Source organism: Podarcis filfolensis, assembly GCF_964270895.1.
Source record: "Podarcis filfolensis genome assembly, chromosome: 2".
NCBI classification, from domain to species: Eukaryota; Metazoa; Chordata; class Lepidosauria; order Squamata; family Lacertidae; genus Podarcis; species Podarcis filfolensis.
The window spans coordinates 119156332-119184314 of record NC_139605.1 but is presented as its reverse complement, the minus strand read 5'-3'; the positions used below and the strand labels follow the sequence as shown (position 1 = coordinate 119184314).

General features: G+C 44.3%; 1 protein-coding gene and 1 pseudogene across 2 annotated transcripts; one reads left to right on the top strand and one right to left on the bottom strand.

The window, feature by feature from the left end:
* Positions 1–18: 18 nt before the first annotated feature.
* Positions 19–22487, top strand: LOC310754241 (uncharacterized protein). The gene is made up of 9 exons (XM_083595966.1): positions 19–166; positions 1290–1611; positions 2915–3173; positions 3505–3662; positions 13031–13243; positions 17637–17972; positions 19455–19713; positions 20208–20347; positions 22214–22487. Exons 2-9 carry the CDS (start codon positions 1299–1301, stop codon positions 22429–22431), a joined length of 1896 nt encoding a protein of 631 aa, XP_083452092.1. The 5' UTR covers positions 19–166; positions 1290–1298; the 3' UTR covers positions 22432–22487.
* Positions 22488–23588: 1101 nt separating this feature from the next.
* Positions 23589–26479, bottom strand: LOC310755967 (retinol dehydrogenase 16-like; annotated as a pseudogene). The gene is made up of 3 exons (XR_014552296.1): positions 26370–26479; positions 25826–26255; positions 23589–24348 (listed from the first exon to the last, which is right to left on the bottom strand). The product of XR_014552296.1 is annotated as a retinol dehydrogenase 16-like (transcript).
* Between the last annotated feature and the right edge of the window lie 1504 nt (positions 26480–27983).

The window sequence follows — 27983 nt, the reverse complement described above, 5'->3', positions numbered from 1 at the left end:
ATCTGAAATCTGAAACTGATACATGCCCCCAGCCAATGGGAAAAGGCCTCCAACAGTTCTGGACTGAAGGTTTAAAAGTCCAAGCATTGGTTGTGTAACACAAACGACACCAAGTTCAGGAACAACACCCCATCAACTGCCAGCAGTTGTAAGTTCTACAGAGGAGGTAAGAAACTCATAAAAATAATTGTTCAGTCTTTGATTTTCCATTGCTATGTTTAAAGGCATCTTCTGACATCTGTGCAAGGACCAAGGTTTGTGCTTGTCCTCCAGCACACTCTTTCAGGGCAGCGATGATGAACCTATGGCTCAATGGCTGTGTTGCTTAATCTTGTACAGTCATACCTCGGGTGGAATGCGCTTCGTGTTGAGCACGTTCGAGTTGCGCTCCATGGCAACCCGGAATTAACGGAGCTCATTACATCCTTGTTTTGCCGCTTGCGCATGTGCAGAGGCTCAAAATGATGTCATGCGCATGCACAGAAGTGGCGGAAAACGGCGCATGCACAGACGTGCCATCACTAGTTACATTTGATTCTAGATGCAAACGGGGCTCCAGAACGGATCCCATTCGTATCCAGAGGTACCACTGTATTGGCTTAATTTAATGTGTGCGCGTGTGCAGACACAAGTGAATGCGCAAAGCCTGAGGGAGAGGAAAGCAGACAGGGGAAATCCGGGGGGGGGGGGGGAACTGAAGTGAACAGAGAGTGAAGAGTGGAGAGAAAAGGGTGGCCAGCCCTCAGCCAGAGGGTTATGCTTTCCCTGGCAGTAATCTGGACCTACAAACCTACAGAGTCTCTCCTGTGTCAATCAGAGTTGCTTGATCCATGATCCAGGGAAGAACGAAGATGCTTCTTGAGAGCTTAGAGTGAAGAGGGGGTCCCATTGGTGTTTGTGAGCTACCCAACATTAAAAAATGTGTGGGTAAAGTATTTTGCTCCAATGTTAACCTGCAGAGAAGGGAAGGTTCTTTTTGAATGAGTGAGTCTCATAGCACCTTTATGAAACATTTATTTACGTGACATTAAGCCCTTTCCTTCCATACATTTTTATTATGGATACTCCACAATAGAGACCTTGATTGAAAGCAACACAGGCCTGTGGATCCTGATGCTACTTCTAAATAAAAAAGGTATTGGGAGATCTAATTGGGGATTCCTCACATATGTGTTCTTGACTATAACATTCTGCATGATTCATATTCTCCATGGAGATTTTAGCTGTCCTGCTGTTGATGCCCAGGACTGCCTTTGGCCCTTATACTCTGTCTGTTATCTTCCCTGCAGGTTTCAGCCATGTGGCTCTACCTGGCTGCCCTGCTGGGGCTTTACTTCCTTCGCCGATGGTACCAGGAGAGACAGACGGTGGAGAACCTGATGGAGAAATATGTCTTCATCACGGGGTGTGACTCTGGCTTTGGAAACCTACTTGCCAGGCAGCTGGATGCCCGGGGCCTGAGGGTGCTGGCAGCCTGTCTCACGCAGAAGGGGGCAGAGCAGCTGGACAAGGCCACCTCAGAGCGCTTGAAAACCACCATTCTGGATGTCACCAGTACAGAGAGAGTGGCGGCAGCAACGGAGTGGGTGAAGGAGCAAGCAGGAAGCAAAGGTTTGACCAAACACAGTTCACTGGGTATTCTATTCTTATGGATATCATAGGCTGTATGTTGCATCCAATGTTTGGCTGCTTCTGAAACCAAGAAACCCACACTTTCTCTTCCTCACCAGTCTGGTAACATTTCCTTCTTTCCTTCCTTCCTTGTCTACATTTCATAAAATCTAGCACTGATGGGTTGTAAAAGAAAACCAAAAACTCAAAGTGGTTTCCAAAGAGTGTAAAACAATAAAATCATCTGTGGAAACAGTTAAAAACAACTACCTGAAACATTCAATAAAATAAAATCAGCATTAAGGTAAAAACGGATTAAGACTTTCAACATTCAACATGTATGGGTAGGCTTGTCTAAACACACACAAAAAATTAGGAGGTGCCTGCCTGATGCCCATGGTCTGGCGGTTCCTATATGTAGGTGCTGCCACACTCAAAGTTCAATTTCCAACACCTACGGAATGGGTATTATGTAACGGTGCCAGTTCTGCAGATTGAAGCCGTCAATTGGGCATATATAGGATAAGATGATCTCGCAGGTAAACTGGTCCCAAGCAGTTAAGGGCTTTATATGCTAAAAATTTGCCTGGTAGCAAATAGGCAATCAGTGCAGTTCTCTGAGCAGACGTGTTATATGCTGGCAATGTCTCACTCCTGTCAGCAACCATGCTGCAGCCATCTGCACTAACTGCAACTTCTGAACCAAGTGCAAGTGAAGTCCCACACAGAGCACATTGTAATCATCCACTCTTGAAGTAACCCATGCACGAATTCCTATGGCCAAGCTTTCCAGGTCCAGGAATGTTCATAGCTGTCAAATCACACCAACTGCAGCTGGTAAAATGCACTTCTAGCCACTGAGGCTACCTGAGCACTTCTAGCCACTGAGGCTACCTGTATCTGAAGACGTGTGCATGCACACAAAAGCTCATACCAAGAACTAACTTAGTTGGTCTTTAAGGTGCTACTGGAAGGGGGAAATTTTTTTTTTGTTTGTTTTGACTATGGCAGACCAACACGGCTACCTATCTGTAACTGAGCTTCCAGTGACAGAGCTGGAACTGGAAGTACCCCCAAACTGTGAACCTGCTCCTTCATGGGGCGTGCAATCCCATCCAGGGGGGACAACTGACCAATTTCTCTGACACAGGAACCCCTCACCCACAGTGCCTCTGCTTTGCCAGGATCCATCTGACCTCTGCATCCATGGCTATTGCTGTTTTCCCACTCTTTGAGATGACGGGTTCATGCACGATCCACCCAAAATGTGTTCCAAAGAGAAACCATGAGTCTTTCCCCACAGGACTCTGGGGCTTAGTGAACAATGCAGGCATCCTCTGGCAAATGGCCCCCAACGAGTGGCTGACCAAGGAGGACTTTGTGAGGGTGCTGGATGTGAACCTGCTTGGAACAATTGATGTGACGCTGCACATGCTGCCCCTCATCAGGAGAGCCCAAGGAAGGCTAGTCAATGTGTCTAGCATGGTCGGGAGGTTTGCTTATAGTGGAGGAGGCTACAGCCCTTCAAAATTTGCTTTGGAAGCATTTTCTGACAGCCTCAGGTAAATCATTCATTCTGCTTTTACATTTACTGCCGCTATGGTAGGGAAGAGACACTTTGAATGGCATGTGAGATTACACTCCTGAGAAACCCTAATTCATACTGTTTTTAACCTAAAAGGAAACTATCTTCATGTCTCTTTTATGCATGCTCACAAACCTATTTGTATTTAGCAGTTCTGTTGCTTTTGATCCTCCCCAAGAAAGGTAAAGCAGTCATTAAAATGGGTAAGAAATCTGTCTGTAACTGGCAGGTTGGGCACAGGGAGAGATACGAACTCTGGGTTCAGGAGTCATCATGTTGTCTCTTTAAATTTTTTGTTTTCATCATAGACGTGAATTACATCCTTTTGGGGTCAAAGTTAGCATCATAGAGCCAGGCAGCTTTGCAACAGAATTTGATGAAACTTACAAAACGAACCTCACCAACTTATGGAACAAGTTGCCTGCTTCAATCAAAGACCTCTATGGGCTGCAGTACTGGAATAGCTGTGAGTTGAGACATAGAAATTGCTTTTCCTTGCCCCACTCAGGGAGAGAGAGAGAGAGAGAGAGAGAGAGAGAGAGAGAGAGAGAGAGAAGGAAAACTCTGGTCCTAAACCCCCGCTACCTTGCAGCTATTCTCATTTGTGAAAGAGGTTTCAGGAGTAAACCCCGTGGAAAAATCCATACCTGCTGCTTTTGTTTTAAACTTTTTTATTTTATTTTTTTATATAAATTTTTATTGATTTTCCAACATGAATTAAAACACATTACAACTAACAATACATAGACAAACAAACATATAAACACGTATAATTTCATAACCTCTTTTTCTTAAGCCTTATTTCAACGACTTCCCCATACCTCCCTTTTCTGCATCCCTGTTTTGAACTTTTTCAGCAACCCCTAATTTCAATTACTTATGATTCACTTTCTTTAATCCTTTTTCTCTTACCCAATCATTTATCGCTGCAATTCTGTTTTATGTTACCCATGACATTTTAGCACTCATTGATTTTACAACAGTTCTTAAGATAAACTTTAAATTTCTTCCAATCTTCTTCCACCGTCTCTTTTCCTTGGTCGCGGATTCTGCCAGTCATCTCAGCCAGTCCCATATAGTCTATCACCTTCGTCTGCCACTCTTCCAGCGTGGGTAGTTCTTGTGTCTTCCAATACTTTGCTAAAAGAACTCTTGCTGCTGTTGTAGCATACATAAAGAACGTCCTATCTTTCCTTGACACCAATTGGCCTACCATGCCCAGGAGAAAGGCCTCTGGTTTCTTATGAAAGGTACACTTGAGGACCTTCTTAATTTCATTATAGATCATTTCCCAGAAGACCTTGATCCTTGGGCACGTCCACCAAAGGTGGTAGAAAGTACCTTCAGTTTCATTACATTTCCAGCACTTATTATTGGGCAAATGATAGATTTTTGCAAGCTTGACTGGGGTCATGTACCACCTATAAATCATTTTCATAATATTCTCTCTTAAGGCATTACATGCCGTAAACTTTATACCGGTGGTCCATAACTGTTCCCAGTCAGCAAACATGATGTCATGACCAATGTCTTGTGCCCATTTAATCATAGCTGATTTAACCGTCTCATCCTGTGTATTCCATTTCAACAGCAAGTTGTACATTCTTGACAAATTCTTAGTATTGGGTTCCAACAATTCTGTTTCTAATTTTGATCTCTCCACCTGAAAGCCAATTTTCCTGTCCTGTTTGAATACTTCATTTATCTGGTAATAATGAAGCCAGTCTCTTACTTTAGACTTCAATTTCTCATAGCTCTGTAGTTTCAATTTTCCCTCCTCTTGTTCTATAATTTCCCAGTATTTTGGCCATTTAGATTCCATATTAAGTTTTTTCACTTCCTTAGCTTCCATTGGTGACAGCCACCTAGGGGTTTTGTTTTCCAACAGATCTTTATACCGAATCCAAACATTATATAGTGCTTTCCTAACAATATGGTTTTTGAAACCTTTGTGAATTTTTACCTTGTCATACCATATATATGCATGCCAACCAAACCTGTTATTAACGTCTGGAGTTAAGGATTGCATCATTGGAGACTGTCATCTGGAAGCGAGTCTTTGGCTATTGGCTGTCCAGCTGGCATAGGCTTCCCGACCATTACCTTTTTCAGTGCCTCTGGCGGGACGTCTTTGTCAATCCGTGGGTAGGAAAAATCCATGCCAAACTTCTGAGCATCGGAATTTCCCCAGCGGACTCCTTAAAGATGAACTTACGCTCAGCCAAAAGCCTTATTGAGCAAAGATTAGCAGACATTGAAAATCAACACAACCTCGCCAGGGGTGGGGGTGTCTGCTCCCCCAGGTATCACGGAATAACCCCACCACTTGGCCTTCCATCATACATGTCATCTCTTTCATCAGTACCACACCGACGTGCATTTATTCGTGCAAGGTTCAATGTCTTTCCATCAAACCTGCTGAACCACAGATTTTCCAATGGTTTGGTGTCTCCGCTGTGCGTGTGTGACGGGGAAACTGTTGAATCTCTTTCACATATAATGTTCAACTGTCCCCTACATAGCATAGCCAGGGCTAAATTCCTGGGTCCTGCTTTACTGCGCTTGGTTGGCAGGCCTGTTGAGTCACACGCCGCACTGCTTTTGCAGGATACAGATCCTTCTGTAACTCTGCAGGTGGCGAGATTTCTGAATGCGGTTATCTCACACTCAAAAACCACCAAAAAACAACAACAACATCAAAACTAATTGGACTGTTATGTTGAGAGTGCATGTCGGAGTTCGTCTTTAGTTTTCCTTTTCTGTGATCCATCCCTTGGAGCTCTCCTGGCCCCAAGCCGTCACTTGGCTCTGCTCAATGACCCACCCTTGCATCGTGGTGTTCACCTTCTGTTGTCGGATATATCTGTTTTTATGTCCCTGTGTTTTTATGTTTGTACATATTTTATGGGCTAATAGCCGTAAATAAATAAATAAATAAAAAATAAAAAGAGTACACCTGTTATTAAACCCTTCCAGATCCAAAATGTCTGTGTTCTCAAGAAGTAGCCAGTTTTTCAGCCAGCAAAAAGCCGCTGATTCATAATACAGTTTTAAGTCTGGCAGGGCAAACCCCCCTCTTTCTTTTGCATCAGTTAATATCTTAAATTTTATTCTGGGCTTTTTGCCCTGCCAGACAAATCTAGATATGTCTTTCTGCCACCTCTTGAAACAGTCCATTTTATCCACAATCTGCAATGTTTGAAACAAAAACAACATTCTCGGCAAAACATTCATCTTAATAACAGCAATTCGGCCTAACAAGGAAAGTCTCAAATTTGACCATATTTCTAAATCTTTCTTAACTTCTGTCCAACATTTGTCATAATTGTCTTTAAATAAGTTCACATTCTTAGATGTCAAATTAATCCCCAGGTATTTCACTTTCTTTGCTACCATTAATCCGGTTTCACTATGAAACCTCTCTCTTTCAGCAGCTGTTAGATTTTTCTCCAGTACTTTTGTTTTCTGTTTATTCAGCTTAAAACCTGCTACTTGACCAAATACTTGTATTAGCTCTAAAACTCTTTTCGTACTAGTGTCTGGCTCTTGTAAAGTTAATACTAGGTCATCTGCAAACGCTCTCAGTTTATATTGTTTAGCTCCGACCTGAATCCCTTTGACCAGCTGGTCCCCTCTGATCATGTTTAATAAAACCTCCAAGACAGATATAAAAAGTAATGGGGATATTGGGCACCCCTGTCGTGTCCCTTTTTCAATAGCAAATTCTTCAGTAACCACATTATTTACAATTAATTTTGCTTTTTGTTCAGAATAAATTGCACCTATACCATTCTCAAAACCTTGGCCTACCCCCATCCCTTCAAGATTCTTTTTCATAAAGCTCCAAGAGATATTGTCAAAGGCTTTCTCCGCGTCCACAAATATTAATACTGCCTTAGTATTAATATTGGCTTCTAATAATTCCATAATATCTATTATGTTTCTCACATTGTCAGATAAATGTCTTCCTGGAAGAAAGCCAGCCTGGTCTTTGTGAATCTCTCCCACCAAAACTCTCTTCAGTCTTTTTGCCAAAATGTCTGCAAAAATTTTGTAATCCACATTAAGTAATGATATAGGGCGGTAGTTCTTAATCTGGTTCTTCTCAGTCTCAGATTTTGGTATAAGTGTAATATACGCTTCTTTCCACGATTCGGGTGCCTTCTTCCCCTCTAGAATTTCATTACAGACTTCCTTCAACGGTTGTACCAGCCATTCTTTCAGAGCTTTGTAGTATCTGGAAGTCAATCCATCTGGTCCTGGAGATTTTCCCAATTGCATATTTTGAATGGCTCCCTCTATTTCTTGCTCAGTTATCTTCTGGTTCAAAGTCACTTTGCTTTGTTCAGAAATTTTTTGTAATCCATATTTTTAAAGAAATTTTTCTATCTCTTTTTCATTCACCAGCCCTTGTGCATAAAGTCTCCTGAAATAACTCTGAAAACAGTTTCTAATCTCATTTGGTCTATAAATATTCCTTCCTTCAACTTCTAAGCTTGTAACCATATTCAGTTTTTGTCTCTTCTTCAATTGCCATGCCAGAAGTTTCCCACATTTGTCTGCCGATTCAAATGTCTTTTGTCTCATTTGTTTTATTTTCCATTCTATCTCCTGATTCATCAGTTCCATGTACTGCCTCTGATAAAACTTAATTTCTCTCAAAATTTCATGGGACTTTGGCTTTGATCTCAGTTTTTTTTCTTCTTCTTTTATCCTTTCCAGAATCTTATCCTTCTTCTCATTCTGTCTCTTCCTTTTTATAGCGTTCTGCTGTATTAAAAATCCTCGCATGACGGCTTTACTTGCGTCCCAAATTACTCTTTTCTCCACCTCTGTTCTCAGATTTATCCCAAAATAATCTTTCACCGTTTTCTGGGCCTTTTTGTACACCTCTTCATCTCTAAATAGGGAGTCATTCATCCTCCATCTGAAGGAACCAGCTGTTGTTAAGTTCATCTCCATCTTTACGGCATTATGGTTGGAGCAAGTCTTTGGGCAGATTTCCACTTTCTTTATCTTTGGTGCCATCCCACTAGTTACCCAAATTTGGTCAATTCTAGTCCAGGTCATTTTTGCTTCAGAGAAGAAAGTTCCCTCCCTCTCAAGAGGGTTCCTTGTTCTCCAAATGTCAATCAAGTCCATATTATCTGTCATTTCAAAAAAAGTCTTTGGTAGTCTCCCATCCTTGGAAACCACCTGTCTTTGTGCTTTATCCATATTTGTAGAGACCACTCCATTCATATCTCCCATCATAATTACATTGTAATCCAGATAGTCCATTAATGTCTCATGCAATTTCTTGAAGAATTCTGACTTCCCTTCATTTGGAGCATATATCCCTATTATCAATAGTTTTTCTCCTTGGACTTGTATTTCAATTGCCAAATATCTTCCTTGTTCATCTTTAAAAATTAACTTAGGGGCCAACTTTTCCTTTGTGTAGATCACCACTCCTCTTTTCTTCACTTTATCTGATGAAATAAATTCCTGTCCTAATCTTTTATTAATAAGTAGTTTTCTATGTACTCTGGTCACGTGGGTTTCTTGCAAACAAATCAAGTCCAATTGTTCTCTTTTTAAAATATGAAAAACCTCACGCCTTTTTCTGGGAAGATTCAGTCCATTACAATTCCAACTTAGAAATTGCAGAGCCATCTTGTTATTTACTTGGTTGTTCCTCCAACTGCCCCAAGCAGTTGTTCTTCCTCTGTCGGTGCTTTGAGCCCGAATGTTAAATTCAATATATCTGTTGCTTCCTTTGCTTTTGTAGTTTGTTCCACCACTTCCTTCAGGAGGTCCTCCTCGTTTCTTTCCAGAAATTGTTCTTTGTCTTGCACTGTTTTTATTTTGATTTTCTTTCCTTTGTAGTTAAAGGACAAGCCTTGTGGAAACTCCCATCTAAATAATATATTGTTCTTTTTCAGCAGAGTGACCAAGTCCTTGTAGTGAGCTCTCACCTCCAAAATGTATTTAGGGATGTCTTTATATATCTGCACCAAGGAATCTTCAATCTCCGAAGTTCTTTGAAATTGTAGGTTTAGTATTCTATCTCTCTCCTCTTTAGATCTTAAAGTTATCAGACAGTCCCTTGGATTCTTTCTATTTTGTCTCCTGCCCAGTCTGAAAGCAGTTACTATCTTGAATTCCTCCTCCTTCAAATTTACCTGCCAAAATTCCGAAAACTCTTTTGTAAGAAAGTCTACCAGATTATCTTTTTCACTTTCTGGAACCAGTCTCAGTCTCAAATTTCTCTCCTTTCTCTGTAGTTCCAGTAAGGACAGGGCCGCCTCATGCTCATCCAGCTTTTTGCAGACTGGTACTAGTTTTTCCTGTGTAGTTTCTGCAGAAATTTTTGCCTCTGTATTGGATGTGACACTTTTGGTGTTTACATCTAATTTTGTTGACAGTTCTATCAGCTGTTTGGAATTTTCTGTGCTCTGCTTAGTCAAAGCTTCCAGGGCCTCATTTATTTTGACTAATGCCTGTGTCACTGGATCCATAGGTATAGTTGTCACTTTTTCCTGCCCAGCTGCGCCTGCTGGAACTGAGCCTGATATAGAACCCCTTTTCTGTTGTGCAATTTTACTTTTAGCTCTTGTTGTTATCTCTTCTGCTGGGCCACTCATGTCCCAAGGTCGTTCCCACGGGAATTGCTTTTAGATGGAAAACTCCACAGGCCTGCGCTTTACAATCTAATTTGTAACTATTTCCCTACAGCCCTCTAGAGGGAGCAGTCCAAAGTCCAAAATACAAAGAAACAAGGATTCCCCTCAAAAATAGCAACAAATCTTCCAATATATTTCCGATGGTAAAGCTGTCAATTAGTAACTTCAGCAAAGTCCCAAACTTGTAACAAATAAAGTCCCCACTTTATAATGAATAGGCAAAGCACCAACTTTGTAACAAGTCTCAAATGACAGTTCTCAGTCCCGGTGACTTACTTTCAAGGTAGTCCTTTCCAAGGATTCAAAACGGCACAAAGTTTCCCTTCTTTACTTCTTTCATGCAGGTAATACAAGTTAAATCTCCCCCCCCCCCGCTCCTGCCTGCTAAGGGGGAGGTTCAAGTTCAATGTCCGAGTTAAACAGTTTTAAAATTATTTTCCGTCAAATTGCAGCTTTGTATTTCGTTGCTTTGGCTGTCATGCAGTCCGGGAAAGGCAGACTTCCTTACTTTTTACCTTCCCCGTTTTCGGCCAAATTTCTTAGGTTGTTTTAAAGTTGTTGTTCAATCCTACTCACGGGTAATCAGATTGAGTTCCAAATGTCAGGAAGGAATCGGCGCTCTCCGTCCATGGCGACGCGGCTTCACTCCACGGGCTGGGTAGTGACTCTCAGCACCGCGCTCACACCCGATGCCACTCCGGAGCCTTTAAAAAGGCTCCTTTGCAGTAAGGGGGGGCGCTTAAGGTGCCCACCGAGTCTCCGTGTTCACAGGCTTCTGCGCCTGTGATTTTAGGGGTCCCCGCTTCGCCGTAGCGGTCAGACCCGAACTCGTGAAGTAGTCTCCCTGAGCGGAGCTCAGCAGGAGACCGCCATTCAGCGCTGGCGCCGACCGGAAGTCCTCCTAAACTTTTATAAATTTTAAATTGCTGTGACCCGTCTAGAAAAGTCTGAAGAGTAAACTCTACACAAATCTGGAGTGGAGTCCCAAAGACGGTTGGATAGCACCTTGTACATCTCCATCTGGCAACTCCTGCAGCCAAGCTGGTGCCAAACATCTTGCTCTGCTTTCTTTTGGACCACATCAGTGAGGCCAAGAGGGGGGTCTTGTTGTCTGGGCAGCGCAGGACCTCCATACACACTGCTCAGGCTTGTGCCCCAGAGAGGCCACTTCAGGCCCTGTGATTCTCCAGTGGTTTGATTTCACCTCTGGAGTGCACTCCATTGTCTCCCGAAGCAGACAATGCCAACAATAACACACACACACACACACTTGCTTTATTGCTCACCTTTCCCCATTAGTTCCCATGGCAGGTCACAGCAATTTAAAATATGATATTAAAAACAATTAAAAACAAATTACAGCCTCCCCCAGTAGGGTGGGTCCTGATACATGCATGCATGTATATTATCATATTAGCATATCATTTCATATCTTATCATAAATACATCATATATATATATTTATTTGATGCTGATGAAAAGATGGTAGACTTTGGCACGGTCAAACACTGTGGTGCTGTGTGGTGAATTTTCCGAAACTGTCTGGAACCCGCCCCACTACCATGAGACATTGCCCATCCCGTTCTTTCTCTCTTCCGAATGGTCGCTGAAACCGGAGGGGAAGTTGCCATTGACATTTCAGGTTATTTCCTATAACATTCTGCATGGTCTGCACTGGACTGCATGGGGGACATACCTGGGTTAGGTGAGCTACATGAACTAAGAAGCTCTTACATTCTGAAAAGCAGATGGGTCATTCTGCAGTTCTTCCCCTGTACCTTCTACATTTATCTAAAAACATCTGCTGTGTCATGCAGATGTCATGTTCCAAAGAAGCCGAGTGCGCAAGAGGCAGGTGGTATGGCTAACACTCAGAAGCAGATGAGTTAATCAGTAACTGGCAGGGCAGGCAGAACTGAATCTGTGATCCCTGAACTCAAATTGTGAGGTAGACGTGGGCTACTGTGAAGCAAGAAGGCAGAAATGTAGCCTACAAGGAAGGGTACGGCAGTGAGTACCTGCTGCGAAGATGCACCTAAACTCTCCAGAAAGGAGTTTAGTTAATGCCTGGCAGCTGGACTACTCAGCCGAAAGCTTGCCCGCCACGTCTTCCCACTACTTATACCTGGAGCACAAACAGTAAATCAAGCAATAAGGCAAACCGAAAACCGCTGCCAGTCCCAAAGGTACCAATAAGCAAGAAGGAAGAATTGTACAAACCAATCCACCTATCTCCTCAGGATACACAATTCTTCCCCAGTAGGTCCAGGGGTACTTGACACAGGCTGCCATTTTCAGCCTCATAAGTACTCCCCCACCCTTGCAACTCAAAAGCTTTGCAAAGTTGGAACTGAGGTCCAGCTGCTTCAGAAATCTGGCAGCAATCTCTCTCTCTCTCTCTCTCTCTCTCTCTCTCTCTCTCTAATCACATACCGTATTTTTCGCCCCATAAGATGCACCGGCCCATAGGACGCACCTAGTTTTTTTGGGGGGGATAAAGGGAAAAAAATTATTTCCCCCCCAGGCGCAGGGCTGGGGCGGGGGAAGCCCTAGCTTCCCCCGACCCCAGCCCCCAGAACAGGCAGCTCTCCGCAAGCCTTGGGAGACCGGCGCGACTTCCCGCCGGGCTCCCACGCCTTGCGGATATCTGCCTGAAGCCCAAACCTGGTCAGGAGACAGCAGGAAGGCGCGCTGCACCTCCCCGCTGTACCCCAGCTTGTGGGGCTGGCGACGGGGAGAAGCGTGCTTCTCCCCATCGCCAGCCTCCAGATCAGGTTGGGAGACAGCGGGAAGGCGCGCTGCGCGCTTCTCCCCGCTGCCAGCCCCACAAGCTGGGGAACAGCGGGGAGGTGCAGGGCACCTTCCCGCTCTCCCCCGACCTGGTTTGGAGGCTCCCAAGGCTTTCTGAAGCTTGGAGAGCGAGAGGGGTCAGTGCGCACCGACCCCTCTCGCTCTCCAGGCTTCAGCGAAAGCCTGCATTCGCCCCATAGGACGCACACACATTTCCCCTTCATTTTTGGAGGGGGAAAAGTGCGTCCTATCCTATAGGGTGAAAAATACGGTATATATGATCTTTCAGTTCTGTTGTGGAAGATGCCAGGGCTCTGTGCCCAGTCAGTTACAAGGCAGGGGTGATTTCTTTTTGTTCTTTTCCCCCCTCCACCTCTAGTTTCCCAGACATTCTTCAACGGTAAATGGAGGAATACAGACCTCTGCCTGGTCACAAACTGTGTGCAGCATGCGCTGACCTCCCGCTACCCCCGCAGCCGCTACACTGCAGGTCTGGATGCCAAATTCATCTTCATCCCCCTCTCGTACCTGCCAGCCTCACTTGCAGACTATATTGTGGCTTATGGGAGGCCTAGACCAGCCAAAGCTCTTTGCTGATCATAGACACACTTCAGACATGAATCTCTAGGAGAACCAAGGAATGTTGACTACAGCTGCACGATGCCGTCATTCCTACTTTCACCATCTCCAGGCTGGTAGCAACTGGAGCTCTCATCTCCTTCCCACTCATTCTGCTTTGCACCAAGATCAATCTACTGAGCTTTCTGTTTATTCACAGGGATATTCATCAACGAAGGGGGAATTTTGAAACATAAAACCCCACTCCCTGCACAGACACACCATGAAATCACCCCTCAGACTGTCTGGGTTGATCAGCTGAATGTTCCACACCTACACACTAGGGGCTCCTAACCAGAAGATGCAGGACTTCCCATAAAGAGCCATAATTTGTTAAGGGTGCTGGGAATTGCAACTCCATGAGGGCTCCGCTACCATTCCTGGGATTCAGCCATGAACTATGAACATGCTTGGAAATCCTCCCTCTGAATGTTGTAACTCGCCTCCTTGGTACGGCTGGGCTGGCATTAACCCTGAAGAGGATTTCTGCCGTACAAAATTTAAACAGGTTTATCTAGGAAGCCTGAAAAGATATCCCCTTTTCATAATTACTCTTACGTTTTGAAGGTATGTTGTCTTCAGTAAAGAGGTTTATTGCAGGTCCAGTCCCCAGACAAATAAAAGACCACTAATACTGGTTTGGATCGAAACAGGCCACAACTTTATGGAATACAGTGGTACCTCAGGTTAAGTACTTAATTCGTTCTGGAGGTCTGTTCTTAACCTGAAACTGTTCTTAACCTGAAGCACCACTTTAGCTAATGGGGCCTCCTGCTGCTGCCACACCACCAGAGCATGATTTCTGTTCTCATCCTGAAGCAAAGTTCTTAACCTGAGGTAATATTTCTGGGTTAGCGGAATCTGTAACCTGAAGCGTATGTAACCCAAGGTACCACTGTACAGATGAAAGAGGTTTGGCTTGGGCATGGGGCAATCAAAATATACTTCCAGCCCGCCCACCGGAAGTAACATGTAGATCAATCCAGGCGGGGGTTCCTAAGACTTACATCAAATAGGATGACCCCAGCAGGGACCGCCCTCTGGGGGAGTGCCATCAGCCCTGGCCCCGCCTGGCCACGCAGACATGGCCACTGCCCCCAGATCCCTTTAACAGGATACCCATGGGATTGGAGGGGCAGGCGGAGACTACAACCTCCCCTCACAACGCTGGCACACTGAAAGGGTGAGAGGACTTGCCCTTCAGATTTCTGCATAGACCTGCTTCGGGCATTGCTCTCATCAGCATTAAAGCACATACTTGCATATTGTGGGGAAATGTTGTGTTTGTTGGTTTCCTCAGCTAAAATGACTCCATCAGTCTCACCCTCCCCACCAGACATGTATATTTTTCTTCCTTCATCTTTCAGTTGCTGTAATTGAAATTGCTGCTTCATTTTTGCATCAAACCTGTCACAATGCCTTTAGTGGAAGTCATCAGATATTAGCATATATTCAATTCTTCCTGCATTGCTAAAGTGTTACAGTGGTACCTTGGGTTACATACGCTTCAGGTTACATACGCTTCAGGTTACAGACTCCGCTAACCCAGAAATATTACCTCAGGCTAAGAATTTTACTTCAGGATGGGAACAGAAATCATGCTCTAGCGGCGCGGCGGCAGCAGGAGGCCCCATTAGCTAAAGTAGTGCTTCAGGTTAAGAACAGTTTCATGTTAAGAACCGACCTCCAGAACGAATTAAGTACTTAACCCGAGGTACCACTGTGCATGCATTAAGCATGTTGGGTGCAAATACTTCCTTCCATTTTCTAAAAATAAAGTCTATCCCTGAACTGTCCAGGAGAATCATGGATTCAAGCATAACTGGCAGTATCAACCCTATATCAGGGTTTCCCTAATGACAAAGGAATTACAAATACTACCAAATGGTAGAATCCTATCCCTTCACTAATGTTGTTCAGAAAGCAATATGGATTAAATGAACTCATCTCCCCTGTCCCCTCTATATATAAAATGCATGAGATTAATTGTGCATCTACATGTAAAAAGGAGGTGTTGTTTAGTCGTGTCTGACTCTTCGTGACCCCCTGGACCAGAGCATGCCAGGCACTCCTGTCTTCCACTGCCTCACACAGTTTGGTCAAACTCATGTTCGTAGCTTCGAGAACACTATCCAACCATCTCGTCCTCTGTCGTCCCCTTCTCCTTGTGTCCTCCATCTTTCCCAACATCAGGGTCTTTTCCAGGGAGTCTTCTCTTCTCATGAGGTAGCCAAAGTATTGGAGCCTCAGCTTCAGGATCTGTTCTTCCAGTGAGCACTCAGGGCTGATTTCCTTAAGAATTGATATGTTTGATCTTCTCGCAGTTCATGGGACTCTCAAGAGTCTCCTCCAGGGAGACCAAAGATGAAGAAGTAAAATCAGCAATGATCAAACGGGCGCAAGATGTAGGACATAATATACAATTTCAAGACTGGATAAAATTGTGGAGATTTACAGATTGCATATTATTGAGAGAGAATTATATGAAAACGATGTATAGATGGTATTTATCACCGGTTAAATTGGCAAAAATGTATAAAAATGAAAAGAAAGAGTGTTAGAGATGTGAAACAAAAGGTACGTTTTATCATATGTGGTGGGATTGCAGAAAGGTAAAATCCTACTGGGAAATGATATATAATGAATTGAATTTTTTTTTGAAAATAACTTTTGTAAAAAAACCAGAAGCCCTTTTGTGAGGTATTTTAGGTTAAGACATACCAAAGGAAGTGAGGACTTTATTTATGTATGCCACTACAGCAGCAAGAATGTTGATTGCACAAAATTGGAAGACTGGAGAAATACCAACTAAAGAACAATGGCAAGAGAAGTTAATGAACTATGTAGAACTGGCAAAAATGACCCAGAATCTCTCATCCCAGAATCTTTTCCACTCAGATTTTTTTAATTTTTTTTTTAATTAATTTTCATTTAAAAATATCCAATATAAGCCTTATTATATCAATACCAAATTACAATACCAACTCAAATACAAATCAGTCACATAGCCCATTATGTAATTTAGGTGGCTTGCAATGGGTGGGGCCAAGTGGAAAAAAAATGAACCCCAAGTCTGGTATATTAGAAAACTGGTTCCCCACACCCCCCAAAAATGGCCTTGCTCACAGGTAAATCAATGATTACGTGCATGCCTACCATGGACTTTAGGTTTCCTGAACTCAGGCAGGGCAGTTCCAGCCTCAAATCTTCAGTCTTACAGCACTTTGTTTTTGACTGTCTTAAAGATATCATTTAATTGGTGAAACTGTAACCAATCTGTTAATAAATCCCTTATCTCTTCAAAATCTTTCAGTTTCACCTGATGTTCCACCTCGGTTAACAGCTCTCTATATGTCACCCTATTACTTCTCACATTTAATTTTTTCAAAGATATCACTTCTAATGGGGAAAGCCACCAAGGTGTTTTCTGTTCAAGTAAATTTTTATATTTTCCTCATACAGCAGATATGTCCAACCCATCGATCACAGGCCCGATTCCTGTCGCTCCCGGGCCCGAGGCAGCCCAAGAGAGCATAACATGCTCTTCACCAGAAAGGCAACGGCTCCAAAGCCGACACGAAAGACACACATGCACAAGAAAGGCAGAAGGAGAATCCAGTGTGAGGCAGGAGGCGGGAGGCAGGAGCAGGGAGGAGGAAGACGGATTGAGGGTTGGCAATGGGAAGGCAGCAGCGGTGAATGGTGGAGCAATGTCGAGATGTTGTCCGATGTCAGTATTCCCTTTGGAGGCTTGCCGAGTTTGGAGGGTCTCTTCGCCGAGGGAGAGCCTGGAGGGTTCAGTGCCCCCAGCCCCCTCTCCCTAAAGAGGCGATTGATGGAGCAAAACAGTTTAATGTTGGAGCTCTCCTTCTCCTGCCAGCACGCGACAAATTAGTGAGATGGAAAGGACTCCTAATTACCCTTTGGAATTGATTCCAAAGTAACATCACAGGAGGCAAACATGCCTTCCTAAGCGGGGGGGGGGGCATTGCTAGGACATTGGCATGGCCCCTTCTCTTTGGTTCAGATCCGTCTGGTGCAATATGTGGTGCAATAATGGCAAAATAAGGCATACGATCTGTTGGCTGCTGATGCTGAGCTTGCACAATATTTATAGATGTAGATAGGCTCATACTGTTCCTCTTTATTAAGCTGTTCAGTTAATAAAAAGCTAGCTAGACCTATTATTTATACTTTTTGGCTTCCCTCTGCTCCAAGCAGCTCATTGCTTCATGCAAAATTCATCCTTCCCCTCAATAACACTGCGAGGGAGGCTAAATAGAGCAGCAAGCTTCATGGTGGAGCAGGGGTTGGGATTTGGTTTCTCCAAGGCTTGCTAGGTCCCTGTGTGTCCCCACTCTTGCAAGCTTATCGCCTGCTGGTTTCAGCCATGTGGCTCTACCTGGCTGCCCTGCTGGGGCTTTACTTCCTTCGCCGATGGTACCAGGAGAGACAGACGGTGGAGAACCTGATGGAGAAATATGTCTTCATCACCGGCTGTTCCGCTGGCCTTGGGAACCACCTTGGGAACCATCTGGATGCCCGGGGTCTGCGGGTGTTGGCAACCTCTACCACCAAGAAGGGGGCAGAGCAGCTGGACAAGGTCACCTCAGAGCGCTTGAAAACCACCGTTCTGGATGTGAGCAGCACAGAGAGTGTGGCGGCAGCGACGGAGTGGGTGAAAGAGCAAGTGGGGAAGAAAGGTAGCTTTTTGTTGTTTTGTTTCCATGCTCTGGATCAGGCCAGGGATTATCTGTATCATCAGATTGCCAAATAACCTGGATTGCCAAATAACCTGAAAGATTATTGCTTTGTGCCTTTGACAGCAGCTTGTTCTGTGAAGTCACACAGTGAAACTTCATTTTGTATGAAGATACATGTTCCTATCTGATAATGTCTACAGATACAAGAGAGCATAATCACTGCTGCAAGATTTTAATCTTAATTAAAAAAAATTAATTAAGTTTTTTAAATTTAAATTTAAATTGGCAAGCAGCTGAAGAACCTCAAACTGATTAGCCAGTGCCTCTGGATGGATCAGGCCAGGGATTTTCTGTATCATCTGCATCTTTATTCCACTTTCCCACACAATGTCGCCAAAGTGACTCCAAATATATCAAATGAACGAGTAATATTCAAAAAACTTATTAGAAACAATTAATCCAAATATCCAAATATCAGTGAGTAAAAAAAATTTAAAACTATGCAATCAGCTTAATTCAACCTCTATAAGAAGCTGATCTGAAAGACATTTGCTTTGTGCCTTTGACAGCAGCTTATTCTGTGACATCAGCAGGTGAAGCTCCTTGTGGTGTGAAGAGAAACATTGACACCTGATAATGTCCACAGATCAAGCTGCTCTTTAAAGCACATATATGAAAAGCCGTAAGTGATGGTACAAAATGGTAACTTTAACTGACAAGCAGGTGATGCTGGACTCTGAATTTTTCCTCCTAAGAGCAGCTGGGAGGAGCTGCAATCCACACCAGGAAAATGACTCAGAAGGAGGAGATATGTGCTGCCCTTTCTTCAGAAATGCTGCCTGATCCAATCTAAAGATTAAGATAACTTCTCCATAGTGGCTGCTGAGACTGAGACAACAAGGGAGATTATTGTACTATTGTTAATAAATGATATAAATAATTTATTAATGATACAAACCCCTCTTTCTTAGTTATTCCTCTCATCACCCACTTATAAACACCCTCTCAGTGTTCCATGCATGCTATATTCTACACGTATTATGTCTTATTAATTTTATAGCAAAATCCCTATAAAATCTCCTAACCAACCTGTGCAAAACGTAGGCCCAAACTACAGACTCCATTCTCTGATAGCATGCAGGGAAATCAGGTGGCTGCTGTGCAAATTGATGCCCAGGGCTCCATACTATCCTCCGCTTTACTGCTGTGCTCATTTGACAGAGGGCAATGACTGAAGTTGCAAGAGTGTCTGTGCATGGATCCTAAGCACTAAGTGAGCAAAAGATGTGTGGGATAGAAGTTAAGATGGGTGCCTTGACTTAACAGCATCATCCTTGGCATATAGTGCATAGCGCGCACACACACACACACAGCACTCACAAGAATGCAGATATACCCACATTTCCAAAGAATTGTGTATATCCAATCATTAGGGCAGGTGGGAACCTGGAACAATAAGAATAATTTTTTCTTCTCACACAGGGCTCTGGGGTTTGGTGAACAATACAGCCACTGGTGCCCCATCAGCTCCCAGTGAGTGGCTGACCAAAGATGGCGTTGCAAGGATGATCAGTGTCAACTTTCTTGGGATGATTGACATGACGCTACACATGCTGCCCCTGGTGAGAAGAGCCAGAGGGAGGGTGGTCAACATGTCCAGTATGGCGGGACGACGGGCATGCTTTGGAGTACCCTATGCCGCATCCAAGTACAGCGTGGAAGCCTTCTCTGACATCCTGAGGTAAACATGATAGTTCTGTATCTTCCTCTTTCTCCTTGCTTTAGTGGGATGTCTGCTTCTCCAGCTAAGTTTCAAGCAGAGGACAGCAATGACTAAAGAGCAGGTGCTGGGACATGTGGACTGCACCAGAGACTTACCAAGTAATCAGCAGGGGTTTGCACACCTAAGTCAGCTCTTTTTCTTGAGGAAACAATTTAATGTACCAGCAAGAGTTGTAAGCACCAACCTCCTGGGGGCTGCCTCTGAATATACCTGATGCTGGGTCATAGACAATGCCCTGGTGCCTCAAGACAGAAGAAGACAGGAAGCTGCATTTCACCACATCTCCCTCTCTCCCTTCTTCTTCTTCTTCTTCTTCTTCTTCTTCTTCTTCTTCTTCTTCTTCTTCTTCTTCTTCTTCTTCTTCCTCCTCTGCTTGTTCTTCTTCTTCTTTAAGGAAAGATGTTCTATTTCATGGAAGCCAAATCATGATCTTCCTTATTATTCTGGTTAAGTAACAAAATGTGTTTCTTGATTTTTCCTCCTCAATTCAAAACACCCATGCAGTCAAACATGATAGAGAGCTACAAGAATGCATGGAGCCAAGCCCCTTCTGACATCAAGGAAGCCTATGGGCAGTGCTACTTTGAGCGCAGTGAGTAGAAATGGGCGGGGGGAACAATTCAGTTTGGTTTGCAATGTGCGAAAGCCTGCAATTAAAGCATGTGCTAATAAGTCCCACTGTTGCAGTGGAACACACACACACACACACACACACACACAGAGAGAGAGAGAGAGAGAGAGAGAGAGAGAGAGAGACCCTGAGACCCACCAGGCTAAATTGCTGGTTTCCAAATCCCACCCATCAGTAAGATGTTGTTATGATTCCCAAGCTTTTCGACTACATCCCCCCTCCAATGGACACACTGACACATGTGTGTGTGTGTGTGTGTGTGTAATCTCCCCCTCCCCCCCCCTTTAAAAACATACAAGGCTAAATTTTGTACACTGTACTGGCCAATATCCTAAATATTTTTTTTTACCATTTGCCCTTTCAGTGACTGAGGTTGATGGAGATGGGGGGGGGCATGAAGTCTATTTACAATGCTGATTATATTTAGGAGTGGGGGCAGAACCTAGCTAATGTGACACGTTCAGGTCTGTATCTGGAGAGATATGAAATCACACCCATTCCTATCCTGTCGTTTGATCTTTGATTCAATTTGCCATATATGATACATAAGGAGACACATAGAAGGGAGGGAGAGAGAGAGATGGCCCAGGTGGGAGACCAACCCAGCCAACACTGCGGTTGTGGAGCAAAGGACCTTGGGCGGGTGGGGCCAGCAGGGTGCTGCTCTGGGCTCCTTGTTTACTGCACGGAAAGGGAAGCACAATCAGTTGTGGGAGATGGAGAGGAGACACAAAGAGACAGTTATACACACATAAGCACACACACGGTCGAGTCCAGTGGAAAAAAGGGAAGAGATTACTGGGGGGGGGGGAGGGAGAAAGATGCACAGACACCCACACCAAAACAGTGTCCGCTACCCGCTTGATCCTGGGAGGCAGCTCTAAGAAAGGAGACCAGTTTATGCTTTTTTTTAAAGCTGCAGAGAGGGAGAACAGCCAGGTCACCCCAGTGGCAGAGCTTCATGCTCCGGCACAGAGGGGGGAGGCGGAGAGCAGGTGGGGGCAGGCTGGGGCAGGGCGCGTGTCCTGGGGGTGTGGCAGGGGGGAGCAGCCGCGATGGCACCCCACCGGGATTGCGCTACCTCTTCCTCTGCCAGTGGGTTGCCCGGGCCTGAACCCGGCGTATGGCAACCCTCACCTAGATACAACCATCGAGCCCCACTTACTGACTGAAATGCATATTGACACTGTCTAATCACCTGTTGCTAAAGATTTTTAATTATGGTGCTGGAGGAGACTCTTGAGAGTCCCATGGACTGCAAGAAGATCAAACCTATCCATTCTTAAGGAAGTCAGCCCTGTGTGCTCACTGGAAGGACAGATCCTGAAGATGAGACTCCAAGACTTTGGCTACCTCTTGAGAAGAGAAGGCTCCCTGGAAAAGACCCTGATGTTGGGAAAGATGGAGGGCACAAGGAGAAGGGGACGACAGAGGACGAGATGGTTCGACAGTGATCTCAAAGCTACGAACATGAGTTTGACCAAACTGTGTGAGGCAGTGGAAGACAGGAGTGCCTGGCATGCTCTGGTCCATGGGGTCATGAAGAGTCGGACACGACTAAATGACTAAACAACAACAACAACAATCAGCTGCTGCTAAAGGTTCCTTCTTAAAGCAACAGAAAATGTTCCCGATGCCCCTCCTTAGTTTTAGACCTCCTAGGCAGAGAAATCCAGAAGCTAACATATCATTTCAGAACCCAAAATATTTAGGTTATCTGCTGTGCAGGTACAGGGCAACATACAAATTAATCAAATAAATAAATGCAGAAATAAATGCATATATATTTTTGTACCACTAACTTTTCTCTTGTTTCCTATATCACAGGTCTCCAATTATTAAAATTCTTCTCCTTCACCGGCAGCAGCAACTTTCAACCGGTCACTGACTCTATAGAACATGCCCTGACCTCCTGCTCCCCTCGCATCCGCTACTGTCCAGGATGGGATGCCAAACTCTTATACGTTCCTCTCTCTTACTTGCCAGACTCCATTTTTGACTTCCTGTGGAGATGCATTTCGCCCAAACCAGCACAAGCCGTGTAGAATATGCTGAAGAAACATGTCAGTTCTCCAAATGAACCAAGGAAGTCTTTGCACTATTAACGATGTTCTGTTGTTTCTCTTTTCTGAAGTTCTAAACCAGTGGTTCTGATACTTTTCTTCCCACGGACCACTTGAGAATTGCTGAAGGTCTTGCTGGACCACTCAATCATTTTGCTACCCATTGCAGCAAGTGCAATGTGCCATGATAGGGTGCTCAGTTGTTTTTTATTGTAGTTTATAGCTTCTTTTATATCTTTATATATACAATGTATTTTATTGCATTACAATTGGAATTCTAGAGTAGAAGTCTATAATAATAATAATAATAATAATAATAATAATAAAAATAATAATAATTTTTTATTTATACCCGCCCTCCCCAGCCAAGGCCGGGCTCAGAGCGGCTTACAAGCAATAATAACAACAAGATGAATGATTACAACTTAAAAACAAAAATAAAAAACAACATTAAAATAATGGAACATTAAAATATTAAAATGTAGCCTCATCGCAGGAGGAGAAGGAAAAGAAAAAAGAAAGAGAGGGAGGGAGGGAGGGAGGGAATCAAATTGGCTCCAAGCCAAAGGCCAGGCGGAACAACTCTGTCTTACAGGCCCTGCGGAAAGAAATCAGATCCTGCAGGGCCCTGGTCTCATGAGGCAGAGCGTTCCACCAGGCCGGAGCCAGAGTTGAAAAGGCCCTGGCTCTGGTTGAAGCCAATCTAACTTCCTTAGGGCCTGATTACACACACACACACACACACACACACACATGTGTCAGTGTGTCCATTGGAGGGGGGATGTAGTTGAAAAGCTTGGGAATCATAACAACATCTTACTGATGGGTGGGATTTGGAAACCAGCAATTTAGCCTGGTGGGTCTCAGGGTCTCTCTCTCTCTCTCTCTCTCTCTCTCTCTCTCTCTGTGTGTGTGTGTGTGTGTGTGTGTGTTCCACTGCAACAGTGGGACTTATTAGCACATGCTTTAATTGCAGGCTTTCGCACATTGCAAACCAAACTGAATTGTTCCCCCCGCCCATTTCTACTCACTGCGCTCAAAGTAGCACTGCCCATAGGCTTCCTTGATGTCAGAAGGGGCTTGGCTCCATGCATTCTTGTAGCTCTCTATCATGTTTGACTGCATGGGTGTTTTGAATTGAGGAGGAAAAATCAAGAAACACATTTTGTTACTGAACCAGAATAATAAGGAAGATCATGATTTGGCTTCCATGGAATAGAACATCTTTCCTTAAAGAAGAAGAAGAACAAGCAGAGGAAGAAGAAGAAGAAGAAGAAGAAGAAGAAGAAGAAGAAGAAGAAGAAGGGAGAGAGGGAGATGTGGTGAAATGCAGCTTCCTGTCTTCTTCTGTCTTGAGGCACCAGGGCATTGTCTATGACCCGGCATCAGGTATATTCAGAGGCAGCCCCCAGGAGGTTGGTGCTTACAACTCTTGCTGGTACATTAAATTGTTTCCTCAAGAAAAAGAGCTGACTTAGGTGTGCAAACCCCTGCTGATTACTTGGTAAGTCTCTGGTGCAGTCCACATGTCCCAGCACCTGCTCTTTAGTCATTGCTGTCCTCTGCTTGAAACTTAGCTGGAGAAGCAGACATCCCACTAAAGCAAGGAGAAAGAGGGAGATACAGAACTATCATGTTTACCTCAGGATGTCAGAGAAGGCTTCCACGCTGTACTTGGATGCGGCATAGGGTACTCCAAAGCATGCCCGTCGTCCCGCCATACTGGACATGTTGACCACCCTCCCTCTGGCTCTTCTCACCAGGGGCAGCATGTGTAGGTCATGTCAATCATCCCAAGAAAGTTGACATCGATCATCTTTGCAACGCCATCTTTGGTCAGCCACTCACTGGGAGCTGATGGGGCACCAGTGCCTGCATTGTTCACCAAACCCCAGAGCCCTGTGTGAGAAGAAAAAAATATTCTTATTGTTCCAGGTTCCCACCTGCCCTAATAATTGGATATACACAATTCTTTGGAAATGTGGGTATATCTGCATTCTTGTGAGTGCTGTGTGTGTGTGTGCTATGCACTATATGCCAAGGATGACGCTGTTAAGTCAAGGCACCCATCTTAACTTCTCTCCCACACATCTTTTGCTCACTTAGTGCTTAGGATCCATGCACAGACACTCTTGCAACTTCAGTCATTGCCCTCTGTCAAATGAGCACAGCACTAAAGTGGAGGATAGTATGGAGCCCTGGGCATCAATTTGCACAGCAGCCACCTGATTTCCCTGCATGCTGTCAGAGAATGGAGTCTGTAGTTTGGGCCTATGTTTTGCACAGGTTGGTTAGGAGATTTTATAGGGATTTTGCTATAAAATTAATAAGACATAATACGTGTAGAATATAGCATGCATGGAACACTGAGAGGGTGTTTATGAGTGGGTGATGAGAGGAATAACTAAGAAAGAGGGGTTTGTATCATTAATACATTATTTATATCATTTATTAACAATAGTACAATAATCTCCCTGCTTGTCTCAGTCTCAGCAGCCACTATGGAGAAGTTATCTTAATCTTTAGATTGGATCAGGCAGCATTTCTGAAGAAAGGGCAGCACATATCTCCTCCTTCTGAGTCATTTTCCTGGTGTGGATTGCAGCTCCTCCCAGCTGCTCTTAGGAGGAAAAATTCAGAGTCCAGCATCACCTGCTTGTCAGTTAAAGTTACCATTTTGTACCATCACTTACGGCTTTTCATATATGTGCTTTAAAGAGCAGCTTGATCTGTGGACATTATCAGGTGTCAATGTTTCTCTTCACACCACAAGGAGCTTCACCTGCTGATGTCACAGAATAAGCTGCTGTCAAAGGCACAAAGCAAATGTCTTTCAGATCAGCTTCTTATAGAGGTTGAATTAAGCTGATTGCATAGTTTTAAATTTTTTTTTACTCACTGATATTTGGATATTTGGATTAATTGTTTCTAATAAGTTTTTTGAATATTACTCGTTCATTTGATATATTTGGAGTCACTTTGGCGACATTGTGTGGGAAAGTGGAATAAAGATGCAGATGATACAGAAAATCCCTGGCCTGATCCATCCAGAGGCACTGGCTAATCAGTTTGAGGTTCTTCAGCTGCTTGCCAATTTAAATTTAAATTTAAAAAACTTAATTAATTTTTTTTAATTAAGATTAAAATCTTGCAGCATTGATTATGCTCTCTTGTATCTGTAGACATTATCAGATAGGAACATGTATCTTCATACAAAATGAAGTTTCACTGTGTGACTTCACAGAACAAGCTGCTGTCAAAGGCACAAAGCAATAATCTTTCAGGTTATTTGGCAATCCAGGTTATTTGGCAATCTGATGATACAGATAATGCCTGGCCTGATCCAGAGCATGGAAACAAAACAACAAAAAACTACCTTTCTTCCCCACTTGATCTTTCACCCACTCTGTTGCTGCCGCAACGCTCTCTGTGCTGCTCACATCCAGAACGGTGGTTTTCAAGCGCTCTGAGGTGACCTTGTCCAGCTGCTCTGCCCCCTTCTTGGTGGTAGAGGTTGCCAACACCCGCAGACCCCGGGCATCCAGATGGTTCCCAAGGTGGTTCCCAAGGCCAGCGGAACAGCCGGTGATGAAGACATATTTCTCCATCAGGTTCTCCACCGTCTGTCTCTCCTGGTACCATCGGCGAAGGAAGTAAAGCCCCAGCAGGGCAGCCAGGTAGAGCCACATGGCTGAAACCAGCAGGCGATAAGCTTGCAAGAGTGGGGACACACAGGGACCTAGCAAGCCTTGGAGAAACCAAATCCCAACCCCTGCTCCACCATGAAGCTTGCTGCTCTATTTAGCCTCCCTCGCAGTGTTATTGAGGGGAAGAATGAATTTTGCATGAAGCAATGAGCTGCTTGGAGCAGAGGGAAGCCAAAAAGTATAAATAATAGGTCTAGCTAGCTTTTTATTAACTGAACAGCTTAATAAAGAGGAACAGTATGAGCCTATCTACATCTATAAATATTGTGCAAGCTCAGCATCAGCAGCCAACAGATCGTATGCCTTATTTTGCCATTATTGCAGCCAGAAAGCTGATCAGACAGCTGGACACCGAAAGGCAACGGAGCCCCAAAAAGATATGCTGAATTATTTTCTGTTCACGAAAGAGCTGCATTTAAGAAAAACAGCTCTGAAAGAAAGGCTGGCATACCAGGAATTCCTGTGGTAGATAAGGATTCCCGTCCCGAGAAAGGTTGCTAGGCAACGACCGCCAGTACTTGTAAAGTTACTGAATGGCTCAAAAAGAGCCTGGGAAGTGGAATTGTTTTGAATTCTGCACAGCATGTGCGAGGATTTTGAAAACAGCCCAAAGGTTTGCCTGCCAGTGAAAGCAGTAAACAGCCCAGAAGAGAACTTTTGGATTTTACTGGCTTGAAAGATAAAGCAGGCTTGAGAGAGAAAGCACAGACTTGAGTTCAGCATGGATTCCAAGAAGGGGGGAGGGTTACCCTATCCACCTCCCCTGACTAATGACAATTATTCATCTTGGTCTATAAAGATGAAGGCCCTGCTGCAGAATCAGAGGATCTTTGACGTGATTGAGAACCCCATCCCTGCAGCACCAACCCGAGGTTGGGAGTCACAGAATCTGAAAGCCAGAACGGCTATAATTCTGTGTGTGTCAGATGACCAATTGGTGCATATTCAGGGTTTGGAATATGCACGGGAAATTTGGGAAATGCTGCGTAGAACACATCAGAGGGATGCTGGTTCTTCAGCATTGCTGTATTTTGAGAAGCTGACCAATCTGAGGCTTGCGCCTGATGGAGATGTTCAAGCGCACCTGACGGAGATGAAATATCTGCGCCAGCAGATGGTGGAACGCAATTTCCGTCTGCAGGAGGAAGTGTTTTGCTTCATGATGATCAACAGCCTAAATCGGACTTACAAAACCGTTGCCAGTCAGCTTGGTTCCCTCCCTGCTCACGATTTGACCGCGGAAAGGGTGTGTGCCGTCGTTTTGAATGAACAGGACAGACTTGCTGCACTGGAAGTAAAGGACAGGGGGAGGGAGGAACGGAGTTCTAATTCCCCCGCAGATCAAGCTACTGGAGAGAAAGCTCTAGCTTTGAACGCTGTCCGATGTTACAATTGTGGACCGGCTGGGCATCTTCAGCGGAACTGTAAGAAGCCACGTCAGCCAAAAGGAGCTAAGGGCCGCTCAGCAAAGCTTGAGGCGTCAGGCAAAGGTCATACCAAGCCTTCGGTGAGACCTGGAAAGGCTTTGATGGCGAAAGGAACCACGCCAGGTGTTGGGAACTCATTTGTTATTGACACTGGAGCCACCGTCCATATGTCCCCACACAGAGAACTCTTTTCAACGTTTAAGAAGCAAAGCTTCGCTGTGAAACAGGCCAACGGTCAGGAGCTGGAAGCGACCGGTGTAGGGACTGTCTATCTTAAGAGTCTGAACTTGACAATAAACAATGTTTACTTGGTTCCTGAATTGAAGTTCAATCTGCTGAGTGTTTCGCAGATTGCAAAGAAAGGACTGAGATTGTCCTACGATGCTGAGAGCTGCGAGAT

What these genes read in the sequence shown, in the direction of transcription:
- LOC310754241 (XM_083595966.1), top strand. Translation starts at nt 1,299, where the DNA reads ATGTGGCTCTACCTGGCTGCCCTGCTGGGGCTTTACTTCCTTCGCCGA. An exon ending in GGAGCAAGCAGGAAGCAAAG is followed by an intron (nt 1,612 to 2,914) that starts GTTTGACCAAAC and finishes CTTTCCCCACAG; the next exon opens with GACTCTGGGGCTTAGTGAAC. An exon ending in AGAGCAAGTGGGGAAGAAAG is followed by an intron (nt 17,973 to 19,454) that starts GTAGCTTTTTGT and finishes CTTCTCACACAG; the next exon opens with GGCTCTGGGGTTTGGTGAAC.